At 39.0% G+C, this 17,456-nt stretch overlaps 1 protein-coding gene across 6 annotated transcripts in view; it reads left to right on the top strand.

The window, feature by feature from the left end:
• MPP7 (MAGUK p55 scaffold protein 7) overlaps positions 1–17,456 on the top strand; it is a 173,782-nt gene that overhangs the window by 63,269 nt on the left and 93,057 nt on the right. For all 6 annotated transcript variants that reach the window (XM_068405478.1, XM_068405479.1, XM_068405480.1 and 3 more), the window contains one exon: positions 5,231–5,349. In XM_068405478.1, coding sequence (XP_068261579.1) covers positions 5,231–5,349 — 119 coding nt within the window. The remainder of the gene's footprint in view (positions 1–5,230; positions 5,350–17,456) is intronic.

Below are 17,456 nucleotides of genomic sequence, written 5' to 3'. Positions count from 1 at the left end.
TTAGTCTTAAATCTTATTGCATGTGCAAATTTAGCATACACATTTTTAAATTGTTATTGCACACTCTGTTCTTCATATCGAATAAAACTAAATTGTATTAATTAAGCTTAGGAAAAGCTGAAGTTACTCTGAAGACAGGAACTGCTTAAGTGTGTTAAAAGAACAAATTTAAATTTGTCTATTACCTTTTTAAGCAGGGACAGTGCTGAGTTTTCAAACACAGCTGGATTTTTCCCTTGAAATTATTTCCTTATTCCAAGCTGGCAGAATGCTACAAGCCTTATTCTGCAGCCATTTTATCTTACTTGCTCTTGCAACAAGTCCAAAATCTTCAGAGTAGTTTCTCTGTCCATGACAAGCTGTTGTAAATTTTAGTTTTAGAATTATGTATGTGTATTTAGATTATCTACATGCATAGAGTTTATATGGACTATTTCTGTAGGAAAGGTTCTCTAGTCATTGGTTTTTAATTGCCTGTGTCACTTTTCTTGGCTGAACTAAATTTCATGAAAAGTGTATTGTATGTCAAGTATTAATTTATTACTTTTAAATTCCTTTTTTTCTTGAATTAGGCAATCAGATTTAATAGACTGTATAAGCACCTTCAAACAACCCCCTCCTCCTTCCACTCTTACAAGAGTTTTGTAGTACTATGTGCAATGCTTGTCTCCTTTTATTAATTTCCATGCTATAGGATTTTACTTAGTTCACATAAGTGTAAGATACTGTGCCTAATTTATATAACATGAATTTAAATAGCAGCATCCTACTATCTAAACCTAGGAGCTCCCTTGTTTATCTGGAATTGACTTCTTTGGTGGACTTGGCAGTGCTAGGTTAACAGTTAGACTCGATAATCTTGAAGGTCTTTTCCAATCTAAACAATTCTATGATTCTGTTACTGCCACTGGGTTATGTGACCTTGTTTCATCTAGAAAATGCCCTTTTTCCTCCTCTGTTTCAATGATTTGGGAATGTCCAGGGATGATTACATCGTGATCTGTTTTGGTCCCATTCTCCCCACCCCCCCCAAGTTGTAGGACTTACTTCCTGTCTTATAATTACAAAATAGTCTTTCATCTCCATGTTTAAGGTCATTGTTAATTTTTTTTATGTATGCTCAGGTCTTCTGGGACCTTTGAGTAAATGATCTACTTCTAAAAACCAAAGTAAATGAATTTTTCTTGTGTAACTCATGTTTACTTTACTGAATTTTGACACCTGAAGTATTTTGATACTAGAAAATCCCAGTGGGCATATGATTCATTTTAAATATAAAAGCTGGTTAAATTTAGGCAAACTAGACTAAAAAAAAAAATACAAGAACCTGAGTAGAATAGCAACAGTGTATGAAAGCAAACTTTTTTTTTTTTTTTGCAAGACTCTACAGTGTAGCCAACATCAGGCATTAAATAAAACAGGGGTTTTTTTTTAGCTTTTCATGACTTTTTTTTTAAACACAACTTCTAGATACTTTTTTAAAAGCTTTTTTTTGTGTGTTTATTTAAATTGTGGGCATCTTTCAAAACATGTGTGCAAAATACTTTTTTTAATAGGAGATTCATGCATGTCCTATGACTCAAGGAGGTGGGACTTTAGGAGAAGCATAAATTGAGATCAAGAGCAAAACTGAGGCCTGGCAGCCATGTGCTCACAAGGGTAGCATTCACCTCTGAGGTGCTGAGATACATCCCATTTCGTGGTTTACAGGATGAACATGCGTTTTTAATTTACAAAACAGTTCATCTGAATATAAGGGGTATAGCTATGACCTTTTTGAAAGTTCATTTTTGTTTTTAGAAGTGATCAAAAGTGTTTAGTATGGCATCACTTCAGTCTTTGTAGTTGCTACTGAAAAGATTTAAAAAAATACCTGTTTTCAACAGCCTGGCTAAAAACAGTGAGAAACTTGCATTTATTTAAGTGGTGTTTGGCTCTGGCTTGCAGAATCACCTGAGATGCTAGTTAGAAGTTTTACAGGAGGTTTGAGGTTGGGCTGAAGCAGTCTTTGCTATTAAATTCTGAGTACTTCTCTTGCCGCATGGCAGCATCTCTATACAGTGACACCTTACAAGGCTGCAGAGACTTGAGCTACCGCCCTTCAGGTGTTGGAAAGATGGATGTGACAAGTTATCAGATCTGGTAATTTAAATTGGGTCAGTGTGTAGTTGCCAATGTAGTGGTTTCAACTTCATTACCAGTTTACAGTAACTTGACAAATTGTTTTGTCCCTGTCCATATCACGAAAGCACTTTCTTTTAACTCTCATTTGCTAGTAAAGTCATATGCCAGCCACAATTTTCACTGTTTCTTTACTCCAATGAATAAGAACAACACACTTCGTGTAATTGAGACACAAATAAAATGCGACACTTTACTTGGAGGGTTGTGTGTGTGTAGAGGAACCACATGCTGGTTTTCTTCATATAGAAAAATGTGAATGTGCATCTAAAAATTTTGTATTCTATGGTACTGAGCACCACAGAAGGAACAAGAAAAAATGAGTGTCTGTAAAGATAAGCCTTTACAGGTGCTAGCACCTTCTGCTGCCATTACCTCCTGTTTGGAAGGAGGCTATAGCTGAGATGGATGATCTAGAATGACACAATTTTAACTTTAGACATATTCTAGATCTTTGTCTTCTGTTCTCCCCAACTAAATACCTGAAGTCCTCCTCCTGCCTGATCGTCATTTGGCTCCTTGATTGGGTTGTTTTATTCCTGGCTACCTAGTGCTCCATTTCAAGAGAAGACTGAAGAGCGAGCCCGTGGTGTTCTCCAGCTGCCTGGCGTAGGCCTCGGGTTCTGCTGCTGTGGAGGAGGGCGGGATTCTGATTTCCTTCTGGCTGAAAGCTATGAACACTGGACTGTAGAGCCAAAGCAGGGCAAAACTAGAAACACAGCCATGATATTGGATAAAATCAGTCAGCACTGATTTTCTACACTAATTTTCTCCACTGTCTAATTTTCTGTCCTTCCCCAGGAGAGTTGCATAGATCGGGTGTGTTGCTGTCAGTAGCACACTAGGGACGTGGACACCCGGTTCCCTAGAAGGGGCAATTCAGGGCTGTATCAAGTGAAGCCCACAGGCACTTCTGAGCTGGATGTGGAAACCTTAATGTGTGTAAGCACCTGCAGGGTTAGTCAGTCCTGGAGTGGCGGCAGGTGGGATTTTTCTCTGGGAGTTCTGTGCATAAAACCTAAGTCTCCTTGTAGGCAGATTCAGTCTCACCCTCTGTCACTACTGTTATAGTTAATCCATCAGGAAACATGAACTTTCATTTTATTTTCACTGGGGATTTAATTACCAAAGCTTTCAGGAGCAATAGTTACAAGGACAGAATAGTTTTATAGTTGATTTTATGTGAAATTTAAGCAGCTCTCATGGATCAAGGAGCAAAAAAGCTTACTCTGTTACACATCTCCTATTTGAAGGAAGTGGCTGAAGTTAGTATTTTCTTCTGAATGGCACATGTGAATTGTTCCTGAGCAGCTATGCCACAGTATAATATTATATTAAATTTCGATTCAGTTTTTAACAACCTTCAGGTTATTCTGAGGTAAATGTATTTGCAGTAACAGAAGTGACTATGTGCAGAAATACAAGGCTGAGTGTAAAGACATTTTTTAATTTTCTAAATGAAAAAGTTTTTGAAGCGTAAATTGCACGATAAAAATAACCATTTTTGCTAAGTGCTGAAGTTCTAATAGTTCAGAAAGTTGGAGCCAAGAGTCCTATTCAAACCTCTGTTCTCTGGGTGTCAGCTCAGTCGCTGACTGTGTCTCACTAGGCAAGGCTCAGCGTTCTTTTTCTATCCATGAAAAATATAGTGGTTTGAGTTGTATCCTCTTTTTGCAGTATTTCTGAAGCATAAACAAGAGCAGATTTACATAAAAGCAAGATTCTAGGAGAAATGAATGTCAACCACCAAAAATGCTTGGACCACAAAAAGAATGTCTCTGGAAGGAACTTTTTTTCCTAGAATATTTTAATGAAAGGCAGTAAAAAAAGGCAAAAATGCTAAATAATTGGATCCCGAAGGTGCTGTATGTAATTTTGAAAAGGATATGTAGTGCCTGAAAAGGTTGTGAAATTATGTTTACTAATAAATATTCTAAATAATAAGTTTTAAGGAGATAATAGGCATAATAACAATAGGTAACGTATAACTTAACAACAGTGTTCTTTACCAGTAGAATATCTTGTAAATCTGTCCTTGTGATGAACAGCAGCACTTACGCAGAGTAAAAATAATAGCAGGACCGTGTATCTTGGATCCCAGGAGACTGTTGGTGTTTTTGTAGACAGCAGACAGGAGAAAAAGGCATTTTGTCCTTTTTACCCCAAGTAATCCCACTGGAAAATTAAACATGTGCTATGAATTGATATCAACTCATGCCAGGTTACCTCCCTAAAGAGGGCTGCTGCAAACACTGTTGCTACATTTCTTGGACAGCAGTTTGATGGCCTGTGTGCATGATGGATATTTTATGCTGTATGCTACTGTGGAACAGTGTGCTACTGTCTGCCCCTCGGAGACCACTGGTGAGGTGTGCCACAAATAACTGGGAACAGCAATTGCTTTAACCCTATGGAGAATCTCAAATACCTGCAAATTCAAAATGTTACTGAAATATTTCTCTGTGTGTCTGGGAAAACTGTGTGCGTTTTGTTTTCTAAGGTTTAATCCTGCAAAACAGAGAAGTTCCTTTTGTCTTGCTGTGGATTCCTACTGAACAGGGGATAAAAAAAATATTAAGCAATAAATTAGCAAGAAATATTTAGAGAAACCATGAACCCTTTTTTAATGGACCACCCTATCCAGTTTCTGTTCTTTTAAGGAAGTTTTTCCTATTCATGACTCATTTCACTCTTTGGCTAACGTGAAGGGAAATGGAATAACGATTAAGCAAAGGAATGTATGTTTTTTTCTGGTTTTGTCCTTTTTTTCGAAACCTTTATGAATTTTCTGTATAACCTTGTGTAAATATGTATGAATGTAGAAGCTTGACAACTGTGACAAGGTAAAAAGTACACTGCTAATACTTGCTTCTTAGTAATTTGTAAAAAATGTTCCTTTTGGTTCTACAAATTAATGTTATGCTGGATACTCCAGACTCCCTATTCAGTTAAAATGATATGCTCCAGGCAGCCAATTACACAGAACTGTTAAGTGAAATTAATGAGATCACCCCTAGATTACACTTTGTGTTTTATTTTCATTTTATAGGTCTGTACGAGCTGCTGGCTGCATTGCCAGCCCAGCTGCAGCCACATGTGGACAGCCAGGAAGACCTGACCTTCCTCTGGGATATGTTTGGTGAAAAAAGCCTTCATTCACTGGTGAAGGTAAACCACATTTAAGTTAGATTCTCTTTGAGAAGTGCATATGGAAAAATGTTTTGAGCGCCATCTAGTAAACCAGTGATCAAACTCTTGCTCAGTGAAAACAAACCAGCCTTGTTTTAACTCTGTTTCTGTCAGGGGTGGAAGTTGTTAAATGAGATTCTACCAAAAATACATAGATGATTTCATTTAAGAGTGATGTTTTGGCAGTGTGATGCTAATGCAGCAAACATATGTTGTTTGCCCTTGTTTAGAAAAAAAAAGTGAAGAAATAGTAGCAGGAAATCTGAGACTTCTTTATGGTCAACGTTCAAGACCTGGAGTTTAGCTTAAATAAATAAATGTTCACAGCAAAAATTAGAAGGAATATATTTTCTGAGGTCAAGTATGGCAACAGTTCAGTAGCCACATTAATTTAAAATAATTTCCTTTAACAAAGTCAACTGAAATTCTAGTAAGCTGTTTCTTTTATTGGCTTGCCTCCATTTAAAATTGTGTTTTGCACATAAATATGTTGGACTAAAGTACAATCTAAAATAAGTTTGGAAGAATACTTGAGTAAAGTGTCCTACTATGAAAATTATCAGCAACAAGAAATCAAAGCATGCCTTGGGAGTATGCAGAGCTACCCCAATAATGTTAAAATTGCTTATAGCAGAAAAATGGGTCCAATCAGCTGGTTAGAAATGTTTCACTCCTACAAAATGGTAAGTATGTCTTCAGTCTCTACTACAGAGCTAATTCAAGCTGGAAGGAAATTCTGAGGTCTCAAATGAGTCAGTAGGTGGTAGTAACCCACACTGCGAATATATCCAGACTCGCACATAATTGAGCAGAATTTGTTACGCTTGTCAGTCATTGAGCTAGAGGAAGTTTAAAATCAGGATTATTTCAATGTAGGTTTGAGAGAATCACTTTTTTCCATTTCTTTCATCTATCTTATTGTGGAAAAAGATGTAGTAATGTTGATACTTGGCCAAAATGATTTTCAAAATAGCTGAGAATTTACATATAAAAGTAAACACAAGCACTCTCTGGTAGTTGATACACAAAAGCAACAAACAGAGGAACAGTGCTTGGCAATACTTGCTTGCCTAAAGAATTTAATCAAAGTTGCTGAAGTGCAGTGATTCCCAGACTCTGTACTGCTTTGCTGCAACTGTCTGTTCAGGTGGCTCAGAAGATCTCTGCAAAGGGGAACACCAGTTGTCTTTCTGATGCAGGCTGACAGTGGTGCCTATCTAAGCAAGGTCAGTTGCTAAACCAGTTTTCTTTCCGGATTGGGCATTAAAGAAGGCCGGCTAGAAAATGAGTGTGGATCTGTGAAACACTGACATTTAATCATTTGTTCTAATTTTCTATTGCAGCAAAACCTAAACCTTTTCAGACTCCTTCACTTGCTCCCTTTTGTCCCTTCCCCCAAAAGAAAACAAAGATAGCACAACAGTAACTAGTTTACTCACCTGGAGTATACTCTCAGTTTGGAAAAGTTGGCTCTCCTACTAGCTCTCCTAGTTGTGTGCCCTAGTTACCATGTTGTTTATTATTGCAGGGTGGAATCATCTTCCCGATTTTAACAAAAAAGAATTCATGAGAAAGCTTTCTTGAGGCGGATAGAAAGTTTTGGGGATCTGTGAATGGTCACATTATTGCAGTTACAAAAAGGCACTGAAGTATTCCACCCATCTTTATTATTTGTCTTGTCGGTTTTGGGTACAAGTATTAAATATACGTGTAACTCTGATCCTGTGAACAGTTCCATTACAGTCCTATTAAGTCTCACGCTGTCTTAAAATTACTTAATTCTTGAAAGTGCATCTTTAGTGTTCACAAGCGGCACTTCTTTAATACGTGGTACTGATTTCATTCAAGAGACGAAGTTTTTTAATTATGAGAATTGAGACTATTGAGAACATCTGGTCTGACCCAGTGCATATCACAAAACCTCACGTTTTGATTTCTGTGGTGTTCAGGTATAGAAAGTAGGCATGAACAACTTTCTAAAGGTTATCTAGTTCATGTCCCTGCCCCAAGATAGGCTTCATGGTATTTGCTTGACCTTTAACACATTTTTTTAGAAGGATTATTCAGTATCCTATCAAGTTTCAGAGACGGCAGTCCATAGTTTTTTTGGAAGAGAGCTGTAGGAGCAGAAGAATGAACCCCATCTGCCATAGTTTTTCCCTGTTACAAGGCTTCAGAAGTGCCAAATCTTTCTTTCTGGGTTCTGGTGTCTTATATGAAAGACTGTTTTTCCTAGCAATAACTTCTTAAAGTCAACTGTACTTGCAAAGACAAATGTTTTTAATTCCTCAGGCAGAGAATGATGACAGATATTTTGTGGTAAAAAAAAAAGCACTAGCTTAGAGCCAAGGATGTTGCAATCCTGGTATGTGTCAATTTTGGAAGAAAATGAGCATGGGTATACTACTAATTAGGCACTAATATTTCTCTATTTAAGATAGACACAGTGCTTAATAAAAATTTCTAAGCTTGTCTTCTCACCTTACTGTTTAATAATTTCAAATATTAGGAAAGAGCTTTTTTCCTAAGTTTTAAAGTGCAGAAAATGCTCGAAATTGCTTGAGACATTTAAGTATAAAATGAATTTTCTACTTTTTCTACAGATATTCTAAGTTTTATGGGTATTTAATAATCAGAGTGTTTTCTGTATGGTTGTGTACTATGGCATATGGTTTACTCTTCTGGCTCCCTTAATATTGAAAATAAATAAATAAATAAATAAAAAAAAGCCCCAAACCTTGTCTTGGAGTTCTCTTCATTCAACATTGTTGGACAGAAATCTCTTTGTGAACTTGGATCAGCCTGAGCTGTTCTAAGAAGTCAGAAATGGAAAAGTTGTATTAGATCATCCAGTCCATTCCCCTGCAAATACCGGATTGTTCCCTACAGTACATTCCTATTGTAGTAAGTAAAACCAGCAAAAACTGATGCAACTATTCTTGCTGTCCTTTTTCTCACTAAAGGAATCTGTTGATAAGATTTTTAGTTTGCGAAGTATCGAGAAGAGGGAACCCACAACCGTTGTTGACAGTTTGGAAGAGAAAACTGGCTCTGGAGAGTGAATGTTTAAAATTTGTCTCTGCTTCCCTCAATTTGTTACTTCCTTGTATTCTTACACAACTCAAGTTCTACCAAAAATCTTCAGCCATCTCATTACTTCTTATACAGCAGAGATTCCAGTAATTCTGTAGAGTTTTATAGAAAAGGAACATGAAGAGATGATCCTTCAGGGTAATTATGAGCACTAACGTAGCTGAAGCCTGAAACAGTACATGTGTACTGTGCTTGGATTTTTTTATTTTTTTTTTAGAGTAACAGAAGGGATAAATAAAGATCTGTTCTAACTACTCTTTCAGCTTATTTTTAGAGGAGCTGCAAGAATTTCCATGTGTGTTTGCTTGCTCTTAGCACACCGGACACATGTTTTACTGTTTCACAGAATGTTAGGGATTGGAAGGGACCTCGAAAGATCATCTAGTCCAATCCCCCTGCCGGAGCAGGATTACCTAGACCATACCACACAGGAACGCGTCCAGGCGGGTTTGAATGTCTCCAGAGAAGGAGACTCCACAACCTCTCTGGGCAGCCTGTTCCAGTGTTCAGTCACCCTCACCGTAAAGAAGTTTTTCCTCATATTTATGTGGAACCTCTTGTGTTCCAGCTTGCACCCACTGCCCCTTGTCCTGTCAAGGGATGTCACTGAGAAGAGCCTGGCTCCATCCTCATGACACTTGCCCTTTACATATTTATAAACATTAATGAGGTCACCCTTCAGTCTCCTCCAAGCTAAAGAGACCCAGCTCCCTCAGCCTCTCCTCATAAGGGAGATGTTCCACCCCCTTAATCATCTTTGTGGCTCTGCGCTGGACTCTCTCTAGCAGTTCCCTGTCCTTCTTGAACTGAGGGGCCCAGAACTGGACACAACATTCCAGATGCAGCCTCACCAGGGCAGAGTAGAGGGGGAGGAGAACCTCTCTTGACCTGCTGACCACACCCCTTCTAATACACCCCAAGATGCCATTGGCCTTCTTGGCCACAAGGGCACATTGCTGGCTCATGGTCATCCTGCTGTCCACTAGGACCCCCAGGTCCCTTTCCCCTATGCTGCTCTCCAACAGGTCGGTCCCCAACTTGTACTCATAAATGGGGTTTTCTTGCCCAGATGCAGGACTCTACACTTGCCCTTGTTATATTTCATTAAATTTCTCCCTGCCCAACTTTCCAGCCTGTCCAGGTCCCTCTGAATGGCTGCGCAGCCTTCCTGTGTGTCAACCACTCCTCCCAGTTTGGTGTCATCAGCGAACTTGCTGACAGTGCACTCTATTCCCTCATCCAAGTCATTAATGAATATACTGAATAGTACTGGTCCCAGTACCGACCCTTGAGGGACTCCGCTAGACACAGGCCTCCAACTGGACTCTGTCCCATTGACCAACACTCTCTGGCTTCTTTCCTTCAGCCAGTTCACAATCCACCTCACTACCCGATCATCCAGACCACACTTCCTCAGTTTAGCTGTGAGGATGCTGTGGGAGACCGTGTCAAATGCTTTACTGAAATGGAGATAGACCACATCCACAGCTTTACCATCATCTATCCACCGTGTTATGTCCTCATGAAAGGCTATCAAGTTGGTTAAGCATGACTTCCCCTTGGTGAAGCCATGCTGAGTGCCCCAATGATCCTCCTATCCTTGATGTGCCTAGAGACAGCACCAAGGACAAGTTGTTCCATTACCTTTCCGGGGATGGAGGTGAGGCTGACCGGTCTATAGTTACCCAGGTCCTCCTTCTTGCCCTTTTTGAAGACTGGAGTGACATTCGCTTTCCTTCAGTCCTCAGGCACCTCTCCCGTTGCCCACGACTTAGCAAAGATGATGGAGAGTGGCCTAGCAATGACTTCCGCCAGCTCCCTCAGCACCCGCGGGTGCATCCCATCAGGGCCCATGGATTTATGGACGTCCAGATTGCTTAATTGGTCCCTGACCCAGCCCTCATCAACCAAGACAGACTCCTCCTCTATCCTGACTTCTTCTGGGGCCTCAGGGGTCCAGGGCTCCTCAGGACAGCCTCCAGCAGTATAGACAGAGGCAAAGAAGGCATTCTGTTTGTCTCTTTAGCTCCGAGATGAAGCTTTTACTTGCACTATTGCCTTACACATTTCTGGTTATGGATGCAATGCTCAAGAATTGAGCCAAGCTTATCTGTTGGGTTGCTACTGAAGTATTTCTTAACGAACTGCATATTGCTCATTGGTTTTGGCCAGCTCAGAGCATGCACAGTTCTTTAGCCAGTACTGGACTTTGCTTTATGAAAAAGAAGCCACAGCACGTGGTATTGCTGTTCCCTTGATAGGGAAGAGTTTGTGCATACAAAAAGCAGTATGTGTGACACTGGGAAAGAAAATAACTACTGTGAAAGTAAGGAATATTTGGTGAATGTAGTCTGTTGTTTTTTTTTTTATAACTGCATAGCATTTTGGTAGCTGGCCCTGCACATCCTTGATTTGTGCTAATTTTCTGTTAGTTTCACCTGGATATGGCTTGGCTTGAAGTTCTGAGAAATTATTTTGTATGTGCTAATATTTGTCCATGTTGAAGTCTAACAGCTTTTTGTAAGTAATCTAATATCTAAAAATAAAATAGTAGTGTATTATGATGTAATTTCTTTGGCATGTAAATTGAATCATATGATTACATAGCCCAAATTTTACAATCATTGTGCTGTACTGGAAATTTTCAGTCTGAAGACTCGAATTTTTCAATATGTAAATGTAGATGTCTTCAGCCTGCTGTGGTTCCTTTGTTGGTAATGAGAAAAATAAAGATAGCATTTTAAAAAAATGAGCTGACTAGGGCAAAGCAAAAGGAATTGATTTGACACATGCTTATAGTGATAAAATCAACGATCTACAGATGATGTGCTGGATCTTCAGTCTGGACTGGTTACAAGCATTATTCACAGGCAAGTTTATATACACTCTTTGTTTTTACCCAGAGCTTTTCACACAAACTCCATGAAAAAAGCTGTTAATCTGAAGGATGAACGACTTTGCATCTACAGTACAGAATCAGAGAATCTCAGTAAGGTTTCATGGCTTGTTTTATGTTAGAGGGTAGACTTAACTCATAACTGTCCAACTTTTTACCTGGGAAGAGCTATACAGGTTCTTTTGGCACTTGTGGAGGGGTCATATGGTGCTGCTTACCCCCCGTTAGACATTCTGCAGCCCACATCCAGGTTCATGTGCACAGATCATGTGCATTCACCTCCTGTGTCATGCATCCAAAGGGTGAATGCTCCTGCCTGGGCATGTGCTCAAGCATCCGCGCATTTGGATCTTCTTCCTGAAAGAATGTAGAGGAAACAGACTTCAGATTATATGAGTTGTTCTGGTGGGTCGTGTGTGACAACTGATTGTTCTGAACTCATTGTTCTGAACTTTTGATGGGGTTGATCCATAGACGGAGGAAATGATATCTGTGTATGTGTCAAAGGACAGGGAGGGTGGTGGTGGCTGAGGAGGATGTATTAGATAGTGTAAGACCTGAGCAAGGCACAAATGATACAGAATGAAGGTTGGAGATTGTACTGAGATGGAGTTGGCTTTCTTCATGGCAGCCTGATGATGTTAATGTTTACTGCTTCTGCACTTCAAGTTTTAAGATGATACTGAAATATTTTTTTGCTGAACATACAAAAGTTAGTTACTTATTACTTTGTTCTTTATGTATGCTTTCTCTAGAACTAATATTTATACAATCTTCATAATTTATTATTGGAACTGTCTGTTTTCTGTGTGTCACAAGAACTCTGTTTTTCTGTTAACCGTTATGTTATATAGAAGATGGAGAGAGCTGGGTGTGTTTGTGAGGGGATTTTGATGGCTAGTGTGTTTGCACCTGTTAAGAGAATGGTGAGAAGGGTTTCTGATTTCAGGGCACACAAAACCAGCTACCTCGAAAGGAGCTCAGAGGAGCTGTGTTACTCAAGAGCAGCAAGCCTGGAAAACGCACTAGAAGAGCAAGTGGGACTGGGGATTGGTAGACCATAGGTGGACCTAACCTCAGATCTAACGGAGTGGGTGGGTTGTGGTTTTGGGGGAAAGCGTTGGAGAGATGCATGGACCACCTTGGAGTGGGTGGAATTATTGAAACTGATAGCTCATTCACTAAACTGTTGCTTTGATACTTGAAGTCCTTAAGTTTTTTTACTGCTGGGTTCTCAACCACGTTTGTTTTTAAAAAGCTGTGCCTCGCCGGTAAAGGGAATAGGCTGCAGTTCTTTAAATTCGTGTGGAGGTCTGAAGTGCTGTTTACTTTGGAGATGGGAAAAAAAAAAAAGGAAAAGGTTGGTGTGAGTAAGCATATACCACCTGGCCATCTGGAGGAGGAGGTGTGCGTGTGGTGGTTAGCAGCTGGTAACTATTCATGGCCAATGAAAAATAATTGTTCTTCATGCTCCAGAAGGAGAATCAAGCAAGGTTGCTTCTTATGTTATAGGTTACATCTTTCAGAGAAAGTATGCAAAACCTACTGATGGCAAGAGTAAAGCGATCACTTTTGTCATGCAAACTGTCCAAACAATGCACGGATGCGGTCTGTTGTGCCAGTTTGAAAACTTTTACTATTTCTGGCAAGGGGAGAAGGAATTTGCTGTAGTTTAATTCATTAATATTGATGTACTAGATAATAGGTGGCAGTTATTTGTCATTCTTTAAATTCAGAGGATTATAGATCAAGGAAATCTTAATTTTTGTAAGGATACCCTTGTTCAGTGAATGTCTTCTGTTGAAAGAGGTGTGGTGCAGCCTTGCTTCAGGTCCTATTGACAAAACACCTGGTACGCAATGTTTTCAGTGCTACAGAACTGTCTAGCAATAAGGTGTATATGGATAGTACTAGGATGCTGAATTTGCAAAGAAATACAAAAGCTGCATGGAAGAAATGTAAGGCTTTTCTTTTTCCCGTTGTCTGGAGAGGAAGCCTGATCTCTAGTTAATTTTTGAAGCTTCCTGCTTGAGTTGTATGTATGGAATATATATGGAGGAGTGCTAGAACTTCAGTATTCTTCTAATCCAAAGTATTTGTAGGTGATGGTCTAATTCATATACTGAAATATAAACTTGCCACATGTTTTCTGCTTACCCAAGGATGAAAATTATTGAAAAAATAATACTCTGTAAGAAAGCCTCTTGATGACTGACAATAGCTTGCAGTCGTATTTGGAGTAGTTACCACTGAAGCAATGAGTCGTTTTGCTTCCATCAAAATTATTGCATTCAAAAAAAGTGTAATGGAAGGTGTTATTCCTTATGAAATGCCACATAAATTTAAAGTGTTGCTTTTGAAGCCAAAGTGGTTTTTTTGAGACTTACTCCATAGCCAGCAACTGAAATCTGCAAGTAAAGAGATCGCTCTTAACTGGAGGCAGTCAGCTGCCTTTAAACTTAATTTCCATGGGAACAGTGATCAGATTAATCAAAATAAGGTAATTGAAGTTTTATAGAAAATAGTACAGGATCTTTACTTTATTCAGGCTGATATTGTTTCCATGGAAACGTTAGGGAAAAGGTAGCTAGCGGCCAGGCATTGAGCAAATGATTGCTTTTCTTGTTGAGATTGGGGGGGTTTCTCGTTGACGTGTGTGTGTTGAACGCTTTGAGTTGTTTGTGCTCTTACTGTATAAAAATGCAGTACATCAGGTAATAACTGGGAAAAAATAAGCAAAATAAAAATGGATTCATGTTTGAAACCATAGCTAAACCCCCCCAACTTTCAACATATTATAACATGTAACAGGTTTACTGTTTCTTCTCTGAGTAAAGATAAAGTTGCTTTTCCATGTGTGTTCACACATACATACCTGTGCTTATTTGTGCCTTGAATAAAGTGCAAAAACACACCTTTGATTTATTGAAGAAGTGGTCAGGCATAGCTTTGGATGGTGTAACCTTGTTTGTAAGAAAAGCACGTCAAGTTAGTGCCAAATGGATGAGTTAGCGCAGTTGTGGTGAAATATGGATACTATCTGATGGTTCAACTGAAAGTATTTGTTGTAATCGTAGCTACTGGATAGTTTACAAGGCAACAGGCAGCTGGTGGACTTAAATAATCATTTTGTCCTGAAATCTATTGAATAGGTTCTCCTATGGTAAATACTTTTTTGTATTTTTTTCTTATGTTTTTATTTTGTACTTTTTAGTAGAAGTTTAACTGGATATCTAGTGTTAACTTTGTCAGAAATTTGGTCTCTCCAGCGTCTTGCAGTTTCTGCATCAGAGTTGCTAATGTGTTTAGTAATAGACACTTGCTACTTTTCATCTAGATTTTTATAAGGAAGTCCTCTTCTTGACATCAATGCCTCCTTTCAGCCCACTTTGTTAAAAATAATAATAAGAAAACAATTCAAAGACCAGTTTCCAAAGTATCAATTAAATTGTCTTGTTGACATTTAGTCTCATAAAAGCTATAGAAGTTGGGTTGATACCAGAAGTCTCTACAGGTATGGTGTACCAACAAACTTTTGAAATGAAAAATAAAGCAGATAAGCTTATTAAATCAGGGGTGTGAAGTGTTGGTCTATGACTATTACTTGAAACTTGTGAATAAATCAGTGCTTTGGAATGTGAAAAAACTTTGTTTTAGGTTAAAATCCAGACGGAGGCATTTTTTTGGATCAGTGGTAAATGATTTAAAGTTTCTGCTGGGAAACCTCCAAAGAGTAGCAGAAATCGAGCCAAAATGTACTGGACATAAAAGAAGTAAATCAATCCTAAGTAAAATAGTTTGTAATTTCATTGTTACCGAGGGGGCAATGTACCAGCCTGGTGACAAAAGCTGGTGCAGCAGTTCAAAGAGAATTTTTAGAACCTAAATCTATGCTCATACCCAGATTTTTCTTGTCTTATGAAGCTTGTATAGTATTTATTTAACCAAAGTGATACATTTTTTGTCTATGATACTGAGGCCAATCAAAGGTCTCGTAAGCTGCTCAGTAATAGTAGTCTGATAAATCCAAGACATCCAAGGATAATGTAACTTTAAACTGTTTTTCTACAGTGTTCTTTTCCCTTGGACCAGAAGTTCTGTGGCAGAACATGTGAGGGAGTGTTTAAAACAATTTTTTTTTTTTACTGTTTTGGACTATTTTCCTTTTAAGAACAGAAAGTTATAACTACTCAGACAAGCCTCTGCAATGCAAAAACACTGGAAGAGTTAAGAAGGATGGGATGAGATAGTTATAAAATCTTTCTGAAGCATGGAAACTGATACAATAAGATTTCATAAAAATCTTAAAAATAAGATTTAATAAAAATGCCTGCCTGTGTTTCCTGCCAGCAGGTTTTGTTACTGCTTACATTAACCCTTCTTTTTTTTTGGAAATCTTGGTTGTATCCATTCTCCAGCTAATCCTTGTGAAGTTAATTTGTAGTGTTCAGTAACGTGTGTAATATTACATAGATCCTCACGATCTTTCCTACTTTGTATGAAATACAGGCATACATGTGCAGTTTTTACTCTTTCTTTTCTTTTACTGTTCCCCATTACTTTTTGCTCTTTTGTTCTGCCTTACGCACTTTTTTTTAAAAAAACTTTTTTTCAGTTATCTCTATTGTAACTCTTTTTTTCCTTTTTAAAGCATGGAAAGAAGAGAGCAACATAGTATGCTACATGTGCGCTATTCATTTAGGCTTAGAGATAGCATTGTTTGTATAGCAGTGTTCTCTTAACCACAGGTTGTTTCTCTAATAGCCGTTTCTGTGTATCATTGTAGAATCCAGTTCTCTCTTTGCAGATGTGGTGATGTCAGTGGAAGTTCACTTCAAACATAAGTTACATTAAGGTGAGAGCTGCAGCATGTAAGCGCTTAACATACCGGTGCTACCCACGTGGTGCACACTCACTGCAGCGTAACCAATAAGGTGCTGGAGAAATAAGATTTAGAAACGTGCAAAGCATAAGGCTTACTTGTCTGTGCAAATCGAGGATGAGTGATTTACAATGGGCAATTGCTATAACTTGACTATGCCTTCAATGAAATAGCAAAACTTAAATGTACAGATTCACTTTGACATAGCATCCCCAGTATGGTGACATATTCCACTTCCATGCTACAGAGAGAAAGGTTCATGCTTTCTTGCTCCAGCTGAACCACTCTAAGGTACCTATGGTGTAAAAATCTTTCCTATTCCTGTAGTGACAGTTTTAAAAACATTGAGTTGTCTGAAGTTAGAGCTGTCTTGGATTTGTTTTCAAAGAACACTGGTGTGTCAGTGGGCCATTTAGAGTTGTACATACATGCATTATTGTCAAGTATTTTGCAGCTGTCTTCCCCCCCTCTATGTTTCTTACTAAGACCCAGCTTTTTCCTCAGTGTGTCCTCCCATGTATGTCTGCAAGCTTCTTCTGTTTCTCGTCTACTAAATAAGGATTGAATTAATTCCTTGTCTCTTAGGGAAAGTAAGACAGTAAGTGTATAGAGAAGAAATATTTGTATGCCATGTTAATGTGGCCATACACATTCCTAGGGAAAACACTCTCACCTAGTTCGCATGTATTTGCAAAGTTACACTATTTCATTATATGCAAGCTAGATGAGATAGCTAATCTTTTATACTCCATCAGTGCTGGCGTTTGAAGGTGTTATGAGAGTTGCCAAGTGTAGGTGACCGCAGGACCTGAGAACTCCTCTGTTTTGGCTGCAGAAGCCCAGTCCAGTACACTGAGAGATGGATGTGGCTGCTGCTGTTCCCATTTACAGGTCCAACCATTAGTGAGGCTGAGTGCCTATGCCACTAGCCCAGCTGGCCAGAAAGGCTACCACAGGTAGAGCGGTGCCTTTACCCACGTAAGCACCAACAGCGCTCGTATAAACAAACAAGCAGACCCATTTCTCCTCTCCAGCTGATCTGGGCTGAAGTTCACCGCTGCAAACACACACACCTTCACTCTCCAGATTTATAAGCAGAACTGGATTTTCAGATTCCTCGAATACCGGCACAGGCTCTTAAGCCAAACTAAATAGCCATGCCTGGACCCTGGGCACTTTACCCAGCCACTGGCTGAGACCTTGAGTCCTTCCAGA

Source organism: Nyctibius grandis, chromosome 7 (genome assembly GCF_013368605.1).
Source record: "Nyctibius grandis isolate bNycGra1 chromosome 7, bNycGra1.pri, whole genome shotgun sequence".
Lineage (NCBI taxonomy): Eukaryota > Metazoa > Chordata > Aves > Nyctibiiformes > Nyctibiidae > Nyctibius > Nyctibius grandis.
The sequence above is the reverse complement of the archived record's forward strand: the minus strand, read 5'-3'. Positions and strand labels throughout refer to the sequence as shown.